Consider the following 19,816-nt stretch of genomic DNA (forward strand, 5'->3'; position numbering starts at 1 on the left):
ATTCAAATTCAAAGATTTGTTTTGGTTTTGTATTTCTAGCTAAAGAGTCGAAAATCTCTAAAACAGTTTTCAATTATGTCAAATTAGTTTTGAAATCATTAAGTGCGCTTTAATATTCTATAAATTATACTATTTTTATATCGATATAGCAATGTATTGATAAAAAAAACAGTCAAGACATAACCTAACCTTAAAATCTTAACAAAAACAAACAGGAATGGCAACGAAATTTGAGGCTGCTGCTTATAATTTCCGAAAAAAATGCCCGTACGTGAGCAAGGACCTGCTCCGATGGTTCCCGGGTCACATGAACAAAGGTTTAAAGCAAATGCAAAGGAAATTGAAGTCTGTCGATTGTGTAATCGAAGTTCATGACGCCAGAATACCGTTTACAGGCCGAAATCCTATATTTACAAACACACTGACTGGCGCTAAGCCTCATATACTAGTGCTAAATAAACAAGATTTAACGATAAGATCTTTATTACCGAAAGTAAAGGACCAATTGAAAAATGAAGAGGGAATCCAGAATGTAGTGTATACGAACTCTAAGGATCAAAACTGTCGGGGCTTAAAAACTTTGCGACCTCTCATGGTGGATATTATAAAGAATTCCAACAGGTGAATTACTGCATAATTACAGCTATTTCAGCTAAAGTTAAAAGTTAAATAGGCATTCCAACAACTAATCATTCATTACCAACAAATAAAGTGGCTATGATTGTAAAGAAGCAATAAAAAATACTGATATTATTTTTGTTTTACAACAGATATAACCGTAGTGAAGAACTGGACTACAATGTGATGATCATCGGTGTGCCAAATGTCGGGAAATCGTCCCTCATCAACATGCTGAGGAGTAGAAACATGCATATGAAACATGCTCTGCCTGTCGGAGCTGTCGCTGGAGTCACCCGCAGCCTCATGATGAAAATCAAAATAAACACTAACCCTGATATATTTATGCTCGATACACCAGGTAAGTCAAATCAACATTTTCATCCTATTTCAACGGCCCACTAGAGAGCTAGGGCTTCCTCCTTATAGGAGAGAGGATATGGAACTTCAATCCACAATACTGCTCTAATGCAAGATGATAGGCCTAGGGTGATAATTTGAAATTGTTGATGTTACAAAGCCTATAGGCTTCCTTGATATATGGACTATCCAACACAAAAATATTTTTCAATTCAAACCAGTAGTTTCCTAGATTAGCATGTTTCACCCACAGATTAAAGAATAATAGGCAGATAGAACATACAAAACATGACAGGGATGCAGCCATTCTAAATACAAATTCAAAAGTGAATACATTCTCAAGTCAGTTTACAACACAAAATATAGCATCAGTAATTTTCAATATTATTAAATAAATGACGTCATATGCTTTTAATTATTTAAAAACTGTACACAAAAACTAAAAAAATAAGATGGAGTATTTTCAATTAGGTATTAGTCTAGTATAATATCAATTCACATAATTGTTGTTAGTGTTACATCTTAAAAGACAAATTATGAAAAAAATTTGTATATGTGGATGTCAACAAAAAAAAATCAAGGTGCAGGAGTCCCATAGTTTCTATAATTTGTATGCTCAGTACTTACCCCAGATACAAACCTTGTGCTCACCACTGAGTTTACAGTATATACATTAGTATAGTTTCCCAATGTTTTATCAGGCATCCTGGAACCTTCAGTCAGTAATATTGAGATGGGACTCAAGCTGGCTCTGTGCGCATCGCTGCAAGACCATCTGGTGGGGGAGGAGATCATCGCAGACTATCTGCTGTACTGGCTCAACAGCCATGGCCAATTCCGATATGTAGACTACATGGGCCTCACTGAGCCGTGCGATGATATTAATAAGGTGAGCTGAGATAAGCATAAGCATCTTTCATAAGCATTATCATTGGTCATCATCATCATTTAACAGCCAATGGACGTCTACTGCTAGACATAGGCCTCTTGCATGGACTTCCAAACAAAACAGTCTCTAGCTGCCTGCATCCAGTGGCTTCCTGCAACCTGCTTTATGTCCTCAGTCCACCTAGTGTGGAGTCGTCATTTCAGCACCTTTGCAGCCTAGAGCCTTAGACCCTAGCATCCATCAGCTCTTCAAACTATGTGCCCTGCCCATTGCCACTAACTTCACTGAACGTCAGTGACTTTCTTCTGCGGATCTCATTTCTGATGCGATCTCGCAGCGAATAGCTCGCTCATTCGACCGCTGAGTGAATTTCAATCTTTTTATGAGGGCCACAGTTAGCGACCAAGTCTCGGATCCGTCAGTCATTACTGGCAACACTCACTGTTCAAAAACTTTCGTACTTCTGAAGCATTAATAGCTCCATGGTAATTAATGACGCTGCACTCAATACTGAGATGACATGACACAGTTAAATTAAGAGTCAGATACAGAAGGCGCATATTGTAGGACGCTTTGCCACTCCATGGCTTGTGCGGGATTTGAAAAAACAGAAAAGCGAACAGAGTTGCGGGCGGCCGCTAATAATAATAATAATACAGGGTGTGAATTAGTATTTTTCATAACTATATGGTTATATTCTTTAGTGAAAATTAATTAAAAATGTCTAAGGAACGTGTTCTAAAATTAATATTTTCGGAGTACGTAAATATATATATTTTTTTTAAATACATACTTAGATCATAAATTGATATCATTATACGTATCTGACCGTGGTGGTCACGCAAGTTTAGTGCTGTACTTATAGATGGTACAAAAAATATTTCCGTTAGGTACTGAGATTGGCAAATTAATTTTAAAGTTTATAGGTGTAAAAAATATAAAATCCACGAGTTCCTTATCCATCATCATCATCATATCAGCCGATCGAACGTCATACGTCGGACATATGCCTTTTGTAGGGACTTCCAAACATCACGATACAGCCGCCTGCATCCAGCGAATCCCTGCGACTCGCTTGATGTCGACAGTCTATCACTGGTGGGGGTTTGACCAACACTGCATACTTCTCTTATAACTTAGATTCTTACACATACTTATACATATCTTCAATCGTACAAAAACGAGTGTAGCGTTCATATAACTTATTTATTTATTTTTTACGAGTTGCTTAAAATTCATGACGTAGTCTTAAGGTCAAATGTTATTAACATTCTAATTTACGACTACACTGCGTATATTGAGTTGTTATTCGGTGATGTGAACGGTTCAAGCTTTAGCCAGAGTAATAAACAATTAAGGTCGCTATACGGATCTACGTAAATTTCGTATGATCTAGTTATTTTGGCCAGCTAATAGGATGTCTAGGCCATTCATTAAACATCAAGCCGAAACACTGATCACAACGTTTAACAAGACGGCTCATTCAGATATTGATAAAGGTTGGCCTTGAAAATGTGTTGACAAATTATGACACACCTGAAAATAAGATTAATAGGAAAAACTTGTCGCCCGTCTCGTCTGAGTTAATAAAATAAATAAATAACTTTTTAATTCGGTTAATACCATAGTTTGATAATAATTAATCTAGAAGAGTTTGTAAGATTAGTAACAATTTTTATCTTACAAACTATGTTAGTATAATAGTATGAGTTGAAAATTACAGCTGAGACGATATTGCTGGCACGAGCCGTAGGCGAGGGTTACAAGTAAACAGGGCACATGCGCTGTAATTATCAAAGCGTATGCCATACGCTTTATAACACATTTGCTCGAAAAGTATATCTTACGTACAGTGGCGTTCATAAAGTTCTTGATCAGGCTATGCACAGCAGGATAAGCATTAACAAATCATTAGTTAGAGTATGCAGTGATTTAATGCATGTACGAAGTGCGCGCCACTGAGTATGTGCGAGCATAGTTATCTTAGATATCTTGTTAATGCACTGGAACTAGTTAATACTAAGTAATTCCATATGCGTAAAGAAATCAAATGCATTGACATGTTTTTAACCACATATGGAATTTTTGTATCCTGTAGAACTAAAAAATTTTCCTATCTTCGTCACTCTATTACCAGAGAACTATCACATACAAGAACATAAGTATATGTAAGCTATAAGCATGCAAAGGCATCTTGTAGGCAAGTGGGTTCCAATAAGACCTCATCATTGCTTTCCATAATGCATGATTGTAATCTAGTGCAAGTCTATTCTGGACTGACAGGGGTTAGGCTTAGTCTAGGCCACGCTGGCCCAATACGGATTGGCAGACTTACGTAGAGAATTATAAAAATTCTCAGGTATGCATGTTTTCTCATGATGTGTTTTCTACACAGTTTGAGATACATAATATTTAATTTCCTAAAATGCATATAATTGAAATGTTGGAGGTGTATGTCCGATGTCCGAATCAATGGAAGAGATCATATACCTACAAGTAACTGATGTATTTGCTTGTTACTCTCTCCCATCTCAGACACTCGATTTGGTAACTTGAATAGGTACCTTCTGAGTTCTGCTATATTCGTACAGATAAGTCGATAAGGTGTCAATTTATGACATCCGATTGACCGATTTAAGTTTTTTTATCGGTTATCGCTTAACATAATTTATCTAATCATGCATATCTTTTAGGTACCTGTTTACATTGAAACATGTTAGCAAAAAACAACTGGCTTGTGAATTTTAAATAAAAACATTTTACTACTAAACGTTTTACTCGGAAATCACAGAAGCTAAATATGTTAATTATTCACTGGTTTAGGGTACCTATTGGTTTTTTAAATCGACTAAGTATCAGCCCGTTAGAGTATGTTATGGTCAAGTTCATGGTGAGGCACTAGTTGTGCTCTCTAAAATAGCCACAGATCATTCTTTTTAATATAAACAATATTCCATTTCCCTCCAATTAGTCGTAGACTTGGGAGTAGGTACGACATGAGTTCAATGTCATGACCTCTTCGAGTCCGGCCCAATAACCGTGGACCGATCGAAGGTTCACTTTTCAAAACTGGTTTTCACTATTTAACGTTCAACACCTAGTTTTAGATAAATTTGTTAGTCATCACATCATTATAAGAGATGAAAGATGCCACCACCACGCTGCTTCAGTGCGGGTTGGCGGGCTTAGGATGAAAGTGTTCTTTTCTTTGCTTTGCTCGGGAAACTAATTGGGAAACTGTAATGTTTCTCTGGGCATATTTTCATGTAAATAAATAAATAAATTACTATAGATTAATGATAATAGCGGGACCGACGGGGCAACGTGTTCTGGGACACAGGGGTTTGCTATCAATTTCCCAACTTCGGCTTGAGTATTTTAATTGAAAATATCTTAGAAGAAAACCTCAGTATCTCGAAGCCCGACCCAGTATTCGAACCCAGGACCTCGTGATCCGACACATAAGCAATCTAATGGATTTACAAGACGGAGGTCCTGGGTTGCTCCTCAGCTAGACAGCTAAAGGTTTTTTTAATAGGTCGGTGTTCCAGATTTAACTGGTTGGACTAGTTACCACCCTACCGGCAAAGACGTACCACCAAGCGATTTAGCGTTCCAGTACGATGTTGTGTAGAAACCGAAAGAGGTTTGGATTTTCATCTTCCTCCTAAAAGTTAGCCCGTTTCCATCTTAGATTGTATCATCACTTACCATCAGGTGAGATTGTAGTCAAGGGCAAACTTGTAAAGAATACAAATAAAAAAATAAATAATCCACGGGACAAACGAGGCAGTCTATTTTTAAAATTTGTTAGTACTCAGGTATAAAGTTTTGTTCCAGGTATTAATATCAGGCGCTTTGAAATTCAACCGCGTACGACGGACCCGAGACTTCGACGGACAGCTCCGGGACGTGCCGGACATCACGGACGTCGCCCGGACGATGATACGCGCGTTCCGGACAGGGGAACTGGGCAGGACGTTGCTGGACATTGATCTGTTGAAGAGGGACCGGGATAAAGCAGAACACAGTTTAGCGTAGAACTGTCGAATCATCAAGTTAATAGCTGAAGCGGGCGTATGCCAAAGATATCCCATGAATAGCTGGGATTTGTATCAGAGATTTTTCCACTTTCTACTTCATACATTAGTTACGTCTTGCTGTATCTGTTGCTGTCCTCTGGATATTTGCTTGAATCGCATCATTACTGCAAAAACGAAAGGCATCATCTGCAAATGTTGCATCATGCAACAGTGACGTCTGATGAGAAGTACGTTGCATGTAAAGATGATATTCAGCACAGGACCTAGAATAGTGCCTTGTGGCACTCCAGCAGTACACTGTACACCTGTAGAAACCGGATCTCGCATCTTGTTCTTTTACTTGAAATAATCTGTCATTTAGGTATGACTCTAATATGGGGAACAAAGAGGGGTTAGAATTTTTTAATCTTGCATAAAAGGCTTTTGTGCCAAGCCTTATCAAATGCCTGTTGAACATCAAGGAAGGCTGCAAGCAATATTGTTTTCTACAAGGCTTTGAAGAGTTATTTATTGAGGGAGATAAAATAATGACACTCACAAATAACTTGGTTTTTCATTGGTAAAAGCATTTTCAAAATCATTTCAGTATATTTGATTTACGAATCTCTTATTTTGTTTTCTTTCACATGATACTACTTATATTTACTAGAAATATTGAATGAGTCAATACGATGTATCGGTTACTCGATATTCCAGTGGGACGGTGATTGAAACAATAGCACCGGTAGCGGCTCGAGTTACCTACTTCGTCAGTTTTTACGGATGACGCGTTTCCCACACCGGTATCGAATTCCGTATTGACATTAACATACGAGCTATTGACCTCTGATGATCCGGTATAATTAATGTTACCTAGTTTATTAAATCAGTCAGAGATATATTCTACTTCAGCGGTATGTTATAAGCCTAAAAGCCAAACGGACTTGTCGTCGCCATTCTTAAGACAGAGAATATTGATCATATTTATTGGCAAATATTTTTTTAAAGAATAAAAGGAAGTTCCTACCTACCTATTTATTTGAGACTTATGAGCGTAATGCGGGGCTAACAAAAAGATGTTCAGACAGATAGACAAAATATTATTGTAATTGTTGATGGGTACGACGGGAATGACAAGTTATTCATAGTAAAAGTCTCCAAAAAACATAGATATAAGTACTTAAGGCAATGAAAAATTTGTGAACACGCCGAGAGTAAGATGCCAGCAAACGGCTCAGTACGGAAAACAATATTTAAGAAAACAAACCTAATGACAAAAATCGTATCAAATTCTGATGCGTTTCCAAAAAATCATTTAAAAAAGTAGATTATACTATAATGTCTTCATAATGTAAAAATTGTTTGGTTATTATATAATGAATATAAATAAAATAAGCGATTGTATAGTCAGTTGGATAACAGTGAGAACCTACATCATTACTTATTAACAGTTAAGCCATTAGTGTAGATGTAAATATTGTATAAAAATTGTTACTTTAGATAAAGTGAATGTTTTTACAATCTAATCTTTTATTTTCTCATCTGTATCATTTTTTGATTAGCATTTTTATTGCTGGAAATTATTTTACCCGCCATGCTGCCTTAATGCGGATTGTCTTAAGTGGTCCTAAGTGCTCTTCAAAGATAATATAACTTGATAAAAGAGTATCATTTTGTAGAAAAAAACTTCTCTTGCAAAAAATACCTAAAATATCTCACTTTTTAGGGATTGTTCTTGCACGTATAAATATTACATTAACTAGCTACAAATATTACCTATTTGGTGAGATAAAACTAACCTTGTCACTCAAACTAACAGCGATGTCACTTATAAGACACGTCATTCAATTAACTGCAAATTGCAATACAACAACTTCAAAACAATATTACAAACGCAAATGGAAACAATTTTATAAAAACATACAAATCATACAAACGAAAGACAAAATATGCTCTACAAACATTAAACAGTGTAAAATTGAGGTTGGAACGTGACCATCCAAAATGAACCCGCTAGATTGTCTCCAGATGATATTAGAGTCTCTCGAAGACTACCGTTGGATCATAGAAGCTGCGACAGCTTGCTATCCCATAGCCATGATGTCTAAAATACACACAGCATAATAAAATGGTCAGAAAACATCAGAAAATTTCGGAAGCAACATTTTTTCGTAGTGTTATACCTACCAAATGAATATGAAAACAATATTAACACCAATCAGCAGTGTAACAATCTCATCAAGTCAACCAGAATTGAATACGTGGACAACTCCATCAAATACCTCGACATATTATGAATGCAGTGATTTTTCACCGGAGAAATCCGTTTACTTAAGTTACTGCAGTGATACACTCAATATGATCTCCACTCCTTGGACTACTGAATCTTGGACTTTAGAGAGCATAGTTGCATTTGAAACTGATTCGGAATTCACGACAAATTCATCCACAATAAATCCAGCATCTACCACATCTATAGGCGGAGATACATTGTTAGAATCAGCAAGTGTTGACACTATTTTAATGCTAGAGCTAAACGAGCCTAAATCATGCGTCTCTTTCGGTTTGAGTACGTCTGTATCCAAAAAAGCAATGTCCAAACTAAATCTCGGTGACAACACTTTCGATTCCTGGACAGTGGAGTCCTTTAAAAGTTTCGTGGAATATTCGGACTCTAATATAATAAAGGTCAACTATCCCTGGAGTCCTACGACTTGTTTTAGCTGCTCGGACATCTATCCGGACTCAACTGACGCGTCATATCAAAGCAGCGGAATCATTTCCTCGGTAAGTTCGAATCAGTGTTTGGAGGTTTTAATGTCCGCACCAAAAATGATATTAACGTGAATTAAATTAATAAATTAAGATTTTAAAACCTACCTAGATTTTTAACCGACTTCAAAAAGGAGGAGGTTCTCAATTCGGTCGGTATTTTTTTTTTTTTTTTTTTTTTTTATGTATGTACACCGATTACTCAAAGACGCCTGGACCGATTTCAAAAATTTTTTTTTTGTTTGAAACGGTATAGCCCCCATTTGGTCCCATTGCCATCATGACAAGATCTGATGATGGAATCCTGGAGAAATTGAGGGGAACTTTCGAAAATTATATGGGTGTCTAGTGTGTTCGTAAACTTTTCCATTTAGTACCTTTAAGAAATACAAAATTATGAAGGTTTAAAATCGATCTGATGATGGAGTCATAAAACAGACGAGGGAACTCCTTGGTGATTTACAGCAGTTACCTTGTGTTTGGGCTTGATTAATTTGTATTAATGAGAACTTTCCACATAGATAGGTTGTGACTGTCATTTAGGGGTTTGGTGATGAAGACCAAGGACAATTAAGGGAACTCCTTAACAGTTTTAAGTAACTACCTTGTGTTTGGCCTTCATTAATTCGTATTGCTGAGAACTTTCTACCTAGATGAGTTGTGTCTGTTATTAGGGTTCTGATGATGAAGACCAAGATCAGTGAAGGGAACCCCTTGACGGTTTACGGTAGCTACCTTGTGCTTGGGCTTGATTAATTTGTATTGCTGAGAATTTTGTACCAAGATGGGTTGTGACTGTCATTAGGCGTCTGATGTATTCGTTTGAGATGAAATTTTACACTAAAAATTGAAAAATAATAAAAATTTTAATAAAAAAAATACAACCGACTTCAAAACCTAAAAACGTACCCACTAAACTAAAAAGCGAAAAATAACATCATAATATGTTCTACCTGCTGATCAGTATGAAGTCGGTGCTTAGCCGGTGTTGTCTTAATTTAAGCCATTTCTGACAGGGCCACATGAAACAACACTGTCTGCAAAATCTAAATCTATAAGATATGCTCACATGGCTTGAATTAATACATCACCGGCTTAGCACCGCCTTCGTACTGATCAGCAGGTAGAACATATTATGATGTTATTTTTCGCTTTTTAGTTTAGTGGGTACGTTTTTAGGTTTTGAAGTCGGTTGTATTTTTTTTATTAAAATTTTTATGGTTTATAATTTTGTAATAAACTAAGTAGATGTAAAAAAAAATTAATTAGACGTGTCGGCGCGAGGTGAGTTTTTTAGGAGGAATTATTATTATTTTATAAGTTGGTTATTAGTTTGTTTATAAAATAAGCCTAACTACTACTGTATTAACTTCAGAGCTGTTTTAGAACATTCAAAATCAAATAGAAAAGCTGGTCGAACAAATTTCAGGGCATTTATTATTCGGACTCACCAGTCTTGACGATGGCTTGGAAGAAAAGCACCCCATTACCTTGGTTTGCCTCGTGAATTGTATTATCCTACTCCATGAATATCACATACCTAAACAAAGTTTGAGCAGTGTGGACTATGGTCATGAATCAATGGTTTATTCCTGGTCCCAAGGCGCAGTGGTATGCGCTGTGGATTTACAAGACGGAGGTCCTAGATTCGATCCCTTGTTGGGCCGATTGAGGTTTCTTAATAGGTCTTGCCCCCCTAGCTGAAGGCTGGTCTAGCTGGTGGAAGGTTTCGGCCGTGGATAGTTACCACCCTGCCGGCAAAGACGTACCGCCAAGACATTTAGCGTTCCGGTGCGATGTCGTGTAGTTTTATCCTCCTCCTAACAAATTAGCCCGCTTCCATCATCACCACTTAACATCAGGTGAGATTGTAGGCAAGAGCTAACTTGTAAAGAACAAAAAAAGGTAGGTACTCCTAAAGACTAAAAGTCAAAAAAAAATACAATTATTAATACAACTATTTATTCCTTTATCTCAACATCATAGTTTTTACATACGAAAAAATTACTTTTTCAATGAATTTCCAGTTTACATTATAATTAAAATAATATTTGATATAAAATGATATTTTCCGTGTTAATTCTTCTATTACCCTACAGGTGTTTTTATAAAACATTTTATTTTAATATATTATTATGTTACATAACAAAGTAAATTAAAGTTCCGTTTAACAATAATTAATTTTATTAATTAACATAAATACTGTTTTGATACCCAAAGTGAAGTAAAGCCACGTATACATTTGTGCAAATAATCTGCGACACGCTACAACAGCTGTTTTGACGTCCTTGAAATAGCAAAATAGAGGTTATTATCAAAGAAAATGAAATGATTGGTTAAAATATAAACAGTAAACTTTTTTAATCTACAGAATTCTCTAAAAAAAGATAAAAACAAACATTTTCAAATAACCACGACTATTTTTTTTTAAATAGTCGTAACACCCCATACAAGTATATCGTGTCGCAGATGTAGGCAAATGTTAACATAATACTTAGTTCTAAAAGTTTAAATAAAATACCCGACAGAAAGGCAAGTTTGGCGTGCAAAGGCAAGTAATACTGGAATAAACTTTCCAGATTTTTTCTCTATTACGTCGTGTGAACGCGCCTTTACCAAAGATGGTAAAATGAGCTAAAAATAGTAAGATAACTTGATTGGTGGTAATTTTACAATTCGGCAAAATATCTAATGTGCACAAATTTTAATTTTGAGTAAGTCTAACACTGAATTGAAGTGAAGAACACTAGTTTTTTTTTTGTATTTAAGGTGACTTAAGTGCGAGCGTTCTTAGACATGTTTGATGAAAATCGGTTGAGCCGTTTAAAAGTTGTGGACAACCGAATGTCTGCAAATATACTCGACTGATGACCTCAAATGAAAGCATTTTGAAAGAGAATATTGATGACTTAACCGAAAGTGTTTGATGAGAAAATTGGGGAATAGAAATCCGATTGTTAAAATTTTTTGAAAAATTTTTAAAATATTAAAATTTTTAAATTTGATGAGAAAATTGGGGAATAGAAATCCGATTGTTAAAAATATTTGAAAAATTTTTAAAAAATTAAAATTTTTAATTTTTTCAAAATTTCCGCACTTGCCAAGATAATATAATGCCTAGTGCAACTACTGGGTTAAACTCACACCCTCTCAAAATACGAGAGCCTGTTATAGCCAGACCTGCTTCATTGTATGAACGCTGAAAGTTTGTCAGCTCATGCTCCTACAATAGACAAGTAAGGTAACCAATTATGAAGCTTGTACTTTGAAAAAAGTCGAAAATACTTATAAACCGTTTCCGGCCCGTGGAACATGTTGCGCGTTGCAAGAACCAGCTAATGACTAAGGGCCCCGTATGGCCCCGTTAAGTGAGTTTTACTCGTGTCGCTTAATAAATTAATACGAATAACACTCACGATAATTTAAATTCTAAAATAGATTGTATCATCACTTACCATCAGGTGAAATTGTAGGCTAACTTCTAAATAATTAAAAAAAAAGTAGTCTGAGGTTTGGACCTTTGAAACCTTCCAAAGCTACAGTCCTAACTCTAATTGGATACCATACTATAGAAGCATGGACTGACAAAATCTCACCCTTCACCCGACCACCCTGCAATGAGGCAGGTCTGGGCTACACAGAATCTTAGTTCCACGCATCCACAACCTATGAGCACTAGTAACTGTCAGTATCACTGCGGTAGGGGCGCGTTGCACAGTCCTATGACCGCCTTGTAGTATTCCTCCTGGGTGAGGGAGTCTACTAGGAACTTGCCGAGGTCGTGCTTGGATATGCAGCGGCCTGGTGACTTCTCCGGGTTCACTTCAACGATTATTTCGCGACTGGGGTCGTCTGTTGAAAGAAATCATGTTAAATTATATCATCATCATCATCATCATCATCATCGTCATCATCATCGTCATCATCATCATCAAAGTCAAAGTCAAAATTCATTTATTTCAAATAGGCTTAGTTATCAAGCTCTTTCGAAACGTCAGGTAATAATATTAAACTTAAGATAATGGTGATAATAATTATTCGAAAACTTAAAATTAAAGTTACGAGGGTTCCAAACGCGCCTTGGTCCGAGAAGAGCCCACAACATCATCACATCATCATCATCGAAGTGGCAGTGGACCTATCATGTCTGTCGGACGACGGTCGTTGGAGTCGTTAAGTCTTTGAGTGGAGACTGCGGCTCAGTGTCATTTGGGGGCCGACAGGTCACGTGATCAAGATCTGTCATACATTTATCTAGTTTTCGAAGCGTTTGTGTAGAAAGAGAATCCACGTGGCAATTGGTTACAGGGGCTGATCTACCGTACATAGCTATGAATAGATTCCTTTGCCATTCAGGTCATTGCTCTGCAGTTATACTCCTGCTAGCGGCCGGAAAAGATTGATTTGAACAGACGGGACAAAACGATTTAACACTTAACTAGGTACTTGTATTTTTTAAGCATTATCTGTAGTAGTTTCACATTACATTAATTATAGTATGAGATCTGGCATAAAGAATATATATCTCCCTATATATATATATATCCCTATATATATAAAGAATATATATATCCCTCATCTGTTATTTATTTGGGATAAGTAGGACGATAAATGATAGAAAATATTGAGTGATTATTAAATATACTCAGAGGCATAATAATCCGCCCAGTTTAATATACTCGCGTCATACTAAAGAGGGTGGATGATAAAATTGTGCCCCTAAATATATGAAGTATTAAATGATTATTTTTTTATTAAATTTATTTAATCTACTTCCAATCGTTATAAAATCTTCGATTTCAAAATCACAAAAATAAACGAATAAGCGAAAAATAACATCGTGTGTCACTTTATTCGATCACATGCGAAAAAAATACGTTTTATTTACTTTTGTAATTTCTGAAGGGAAATCTATAATGCTTTTACGTGTTTTTTTAGAAAGCACCAGATTAAGTGAGATTGATGATTAACAGTTTACTAATTTCACGTGCATAATGCACGTAAGGGGCCCCTGTAGTCCGGGTGCCCCGTATCATTGATAAGACTAATACGGCGGTAGCTAGCCCCTGAACTTAATACCATTTTAGATTGCCTCGTCACTTAATATCAGGTGAAATCGCAGTCAAGCACTAACCTTTGGACGTATATCGAAGACACTAACTATTATAATCAACAACACTAATCTATACTAATATTATAAAGAGGTAAAGTTTGTAAGTTTGTAAGTTTGTAACAATTTTTTGAAATGAGGTAATCTTCGGAACTACTGGTCCGATTTTAAAAATTCTTTCACCAGTAGGATGCTACGTTATCGGGGAGTGTTATAGGCTATATTTTATATTTATATCATACATAACTACTGAGTTATCGCGGGTTTTCTCTTACATGTCGGACCGAAAAACTTACTTATTCGCATGCGCTGCCTCAACCATTGCGTATAACTGAAATAAATGTATGGAGGCTTTTTGAACCTTTAAAAGTTCTACAAAAAAGTCCGCGACACCATATATCTATCTTTTATATTTAAGCAGATATAGTACCTTTAGTACTTTAATAAATTATTTAAATTTTAAATTAAGGTTTACGTCATTATTTACACAACTAAACTTAAATCCTTATCAAAATAAATTATTTAATAATCACAAGAATATTATGGAGATAAGATTTGCCCTTTACAGTATGTTAATTACTTAAATAGTTTCGGAGATAATACAAAATTTCTTAAAGACGCAGAAATTCCGCTATATGACGCCCCGCGCTTTCATTTACGTAGTTCCCGTTCCCGTGTGAATATGGGGATCAAACATAGCCTATGACACTCGCAAATAACGTAGCTTTCTATTGGTAAAACAATTTTCCAAATCGGTCCAGTAGATCCAGAGATTACCCCCGAAAACCACACAAACTTTACCTCTTTATAGTATTAGCAAAGAAGTCGCTTGGGAAAATATAGTCTTTTGGTCATTGCACCACGCACAAAAGGCTGGACCAATTTTGCTGAAGGTAGGGATAGGATAGGGGCAGGGAAGAGGTAGGATAGAGGTAGGGTAGGGGTAATTTAGGGAAAGTGTAGGGTAGGGTAGGGTACGGATAAGGTAGGGGTAGTGTAGGGTAGAGGCAAGGTAGAGGTAGGGGAAGGCTATGGAACGTATAGGATAGGGGAGGAGTAGGATAGGGGTAGGGTAGGGTAGGGTTAGGGTAGGGTAAGGTAGGGGTAGGGTAGGGTAGGGTTGGGTAGGTTTACGAGCAGGGTAAGGTAGAGGTAGAGAAGTATACATCAATTTTTACGCGGACGAAGTCGCGGGCGTCCGCTAGTCTATACTAAAATTATAAACCTAAAGAGTTTGATTGTTAGTTTGGTTGAACGCGCTAATCTCAGGTACTACTGGTCCGATTTGAAAAATTCTTTCAGTGTTAGATAGCCCATTTATCGAGGAAGGCTATAGGCTATATATTATCCCGTATTCCCACGGGAACGGGAACCACGCCGGTGAAATCGCGCGGCGTCATAACTTATACTGCGTTCATGAACAGCTAAGTTCATTTTAAGATATACCTATATTATTATTATCAATTAACATTTTTCCAAGGCCAGAAAATATTCCAGTTATTATATCTATATATAAGTATTTTTTGCAAATGCTAGCGAATGAATGAGGTAAATATTGATATTAAAATCTTCTGACGTATTTGTTACACACGCTGGGTATAGGGCCAAACCAAACAGCGTGACGTTCACGGAATAAATCTCATAATCAAGGTGATTTACATATATAGGTATATATAATTCAGTTTTTGGGGTACCGTAGTTCACAAATAACCCTTATAAACAAATACCACCTATGTTTGTCTGTCTGTCCGTCCGTCTGTCCGCGGTTACAGACACTCTGTACATTAAAAATGTGAACAAAGTCGTAAAATAAAATCATGAAAATATTTTTTTATGGTACCCCCCTCCTACATGTAAAGTGGGGATGAATTTTTTATACTTGTTTATCTAATAGTGTGGGATATCGTTATATAGGTCTTAGAAAGATATGAGGAGTCTTCTACTACTGTTTTTCGATTTAGGAATATATATAGGTTTTAAGAGCTATTTTTGTCAGAGTTAACTTTTCCCCTGTCTACCAGCTTAATGGTTGTTTACGGATATGTCAAATAATTCACAGAAGTAGGATATATAATAAAATTAGAAGGAAAACTAAGTAGCAATCGCCATTTAAAGAGTTTTTTTTTAATCCTTTTAAATTTTTAATTATTCAAAAAAGCTCAAGATGTTTAAATTGAAAAATGATAGTAAAACTGCTGTAACTCAAATGTCACTTACCAGAGATATGAGGAGAGAACACCGCCACCCAGTTAAGACCACTCTCTTTGAGTTCCACATACATCCGTTTGTGGTCTTTCGTCACATCCACAAACCGGGGAGGGACCTTATCCATCTCATAGAACAAGAAGGCTGAAATACAGGCCGAGACATTCTTGACTCCCTTTGCTCTCATTCCTTCTATGATGTTCTTGGTGCCTTCTGACATGTCAGAGGTAGGCGCCAGGCTGCCGCTGGTTCCGATGGCAATGACCACTCCATCTGTGCCTTCGATTGCATTAAACACTGAGTCTGGTTCGAGGATGTCGCCTTTGACAACTTCAACTTTTTCTTTGATGTCTTCTGGCAGTTTGGAAGGGTCGCGAACGAAGGCGCGTACTTCTAAGCCTGGGTGGAGAAAATTATTATTCAGTTCTATGTAAGAATGGAAAGTTACTAGAAAAAATAATAACTTATACCACAATTCTAACCAATATAGCACTGGTAGGCATGACAACTGGACAATAAACTCAATATAATGAGAATTAAAGAAGACCACTCTTGTCCTGGTTGCAGTTAAGAGGAGACCAGCTACCAGACGTAATATCCCAGTAGATATGACATCTGCCTCTGAATTTGGAGGGTGGGTTCAAATCTGATCCATGCAGAAATTAAATATCATGTCTCAAACGGTGAAGGAAAAACTTTGTGAGGAAACCTGCATAACAGAGAATTTTTTTTCTTTGCGTGTGTGAAGTCTGCCAATCCGCATTAGGCCAGCGTTGTAAACTATTGACCTAACCTCTGCTGCCTCCGCTGGAGACTCAAGCACTTCAGTGAGCCAAATATCGGTTGATACCGATAAAATAAAATGAAATTGTGGAGCATCAGCCAGTAAAGAATAAAGAGTTACTGAATTCAACCAAAAAATATTTGACCATTAACATTTAGTATCATTCCTGAATTCAAGCATTTTAAAGTTCAATTAATTTTTTGCTGACCACATTAATGCTTATTAAGTAAATGAAAAACAAAGGAAACTGAATAAACTTATGATAATTTTGTACTTTCCTGAGAGTAGGTACAGCAAACAAATATAATTAAACTTTAATTTATTTAAGGTTTACGAGTAAAACATTTTATAAAAGGCAGATGGATATCTACTGTTGGACATAGGCCTCTTGTAAGGACTTTTTTATGGAATAGAGGCTCACACTTAACTACAATTAAGCCAGATGGAAAGCATTCATGCTGTCTAAGTTGGGTGACTTCGAAACACCACTGTCAGTGACATAGACACTGAAGAGGCATCACAAAACCTTCAGAACCACCTAAAAATTATCAAACAATGGATGTGAACATAAGAAAATCAAAGCAAGCATGTCCAAATCACTTCCTTTAAACCAATCACATTTGATGGTAATTGATACTTAATACAATATGGGGCTGTCACTGTTGATTGATGTTATGTTTGAGACTTGCAAGAGCAAAAGTATCTTTATTACAAACTAAGACAACCCAGTTTCCATTCTAGTGGAACTCTGGGGATAAAATAGTCTATGATACTACCAAATAATATAGTTTTAACAACAACTTACAAAATTGTTTCAGTAGAAATTACCCTCTAAAACCTCAACTTTTTAGCATATTAATAATAATTAGACCAGTGTTCTTTTTGTTCCACAGGCGTGCAACATGAACTTGAAGTGTTAACTTGGGCCGCTTAGACCTAACAATGAGGCCTGTGATAGGAAAACTTTTCCTTCAAAAGCTAACATAAAGTTAGTGTGAATAGTGAATACAGAACAAACCAAATACCAAGTTAATTCAAATAATTTGGCTAACATAGCCGACAGCTAACTTTGGTTAATTTTTATTCTCGATTTTCTAATGTATTTATTGATGCTTTTGAAAAATCAATTATATAATTACCTTTTTTCACAGCCGCTTCAACTGCACAAAGGCCGGTCATGCCGGTAGCACCAAATACCACAATTTTTTTCATCGTTTAATAACTTTGGAATGGACGTCAACACTCTTTGCTCTACCTTTTACGACTGCTGCGCTCCGCTCGGCGCTGCTGCGAAAGAGTGCGAAGGCCGAAGTGCGAAATCGTATAATACCAAGACTACTATCGGTACGATGCGAAACGAAATGCGATTCGGTAAATTTGGATTCCACGAGTATTATCTCCTATTACCTATTGATTAGATTAGATTATCTCAATATCTACAAGTACTCTAAGGCTTTCTAGTTTATTTTATTTTAGGTACTAAAATCAGCCGAATAAATAAAAGTCTGAATTTTCCGACTTCCATCCATAATTCCCAATCATATCATAAATATCTTCATTTGTGGTCTGTGATAAATATAAATCACATCACAGACGACAAATTACAACATACAAATTGCGACAAATCAAAGAGTATAGAATAATATATTGGCACCATTCTGCCCTCGTAGAGACAGAGAGTATGTATAACATTGTGGCTATTATTAAGGGTCTGAGGGTGATGGAGACGGAGGACATTTAAAGGAACTCCTCAACGGCTTACAGTAGATGCCTTGTCATTGGGTTTCATTAATTTGTGTTGATGAGAACTTTCCACCTAGATAAGTTATGACTATTATTAAGGGTCTGATGATTAATTAAACAAAAACCAAAGGTAACTGCTGTAAACCGTTGACGAGTTCTTTCGTCTGGTCAAATCCTGACCTTTATTAAATTGTAGTTCTTTAAAATATTTCATGAAAAAATTAAGAAAGGCACTCGCCGACCCTACGATTTTCAAAAGTTCCCCTCGATTTCTCCAGGATCCCATAATTAGATCCTGGGGCCTAATTGTCTAACGCAAACGATTGAATTTGACAGTTGAAATCGTACGTTTTTACTTGTCAAACGGCTATTTCGGATTGTGTAAGCCAATGGGAAGCCATCGGTTGGGCATAGTTAGTTCATTACGATTAGATCGTTATTTTTATACGAAGAGTGAATGATTTGATATGATTTGACAGTTATTTGCGATTGTCTTCGAATTGTGTAAAGTTTTATGTTCATGGCTTACGTCAAAAACTTACGATGGGTCTTGAGTCACCTTTGATCGTAAAACGGACAAATTGTGGATGTCCAAAATTCCAAAATAATTATTTATATTTTATTAAATATCTAAAATTAATATTTCTTTCCATTCTAAATCTCTCAATTCAGTCTCCCCGACCACAGTTAGCATTTTTAGGACGAAACTTGGCGAAGTGTTTAGTGCTTTGTTTGTAAACAATGAACTCTCTTAGAAAGAGTAGGTAATAAATAATATATTCTTTGCAGTGAACCTATAAAGTCAAAACAATGAAGTTAATTCAGTGCTATTAATCGATTTATATAGGATGCTGAGACTTGGACTCTGAGGGAAAGTGAGAAAAAGAAGATACACACTCTAGAAATGTGTTGTAGAAGAACGCTTGCATATCCTGGACACAGTTTCGAAACAACATCTCACTCCTCCAAGAACTGGGGATCAAACAGCATCTTTCTTCCAGCATCTAATGTCTTACACACACTTCTTTGGACGTACTAGACAAAGAGACGATAAGTCCATATCCTTAGAGAGACATAAACTCACTACCTACGATATTTATCATGTTGTAGATTTCTGCGACATCTTGCATGTTGTTGTATCCAATGTGTTTGGATTTGTGTTCCTGGGCTTATGTGTGTGGTTTAGTTAAGTTTACTTAAGTTTGCTGGCTATTAAGCAAAAAGGAATCGAATTTCATTTTTAAAAGTATGATTATGCCAAACGAACTCTTTCGTCATCGCTCATAGGTACATTTACATTTTCCATTGGTGCA

General features: G+C 36.3%; 2 protein-coding genes across 2 annotated transcripts; one reads left to right on the forward strand and one right to left on the reverse strand.

Moving 5' to 3' along the window:
* Positions 1–47: 47 nt before the first annotated feature.
* Positions 48–7,373, forward strand: LOC112054650 (mitochondrial GTPase 1). The gene is made up of 4 exons (XM_024094501.2): positions 48–621; positions 771–979; positions 1,680–1,867; positions 5,708–7,373. Exons 1-4 carry the CDS (start codon positions 218–220, stop codon positions 5,906–5,908), a joined length of 1,002 nt encoding a protein of 333 aa, XP_023950269.2. The 5' UTR covers positions 48–217; the 3' UTR covers positions 5,909–7,373.
* A 3,233-nt stretch (positions 7,374–10,606) lies between these two features.
* On the reverse strand, positions 10,607–18,269 carry LOC112054677 (flavin reductase (NADPH)). The gene is made up of 3 exons (XM_024094544.2): positions 17,900–18,269; positions 15,989–16,375; positions 10,607–12,513 (listed from the first exon to the last, which is right to left on the reverse strand). Exons 1-3 carry the CDS (start codon positions 17,970–17,972, stop codon positions 12,353–12,355), a joined length of 621 nt encoding a protein of 206 aa, XP_023950312.2. The 5' UTR covers positions 17,973–18,269; the 3' UTR covers positions 10,607–12,352.
* Between the last annotated feature and the right edge of the window lie 1,547 nt (positions 18,270–19,816).

This window comes from Bicyclus anynana, chromosome 21 (assembly GCF_947172395.1).
Source record: "Bicyclus anynana chromosome 21, ilBicAnyn1.1, whole genome shotgun sequence".
Taxonomy (NCBI): Eukaryota; Metazoa; Arthropoda; class Insecta; order Lepidoptera; family Nymphalidae; genus Bicyclus; species Bicyclus anynana.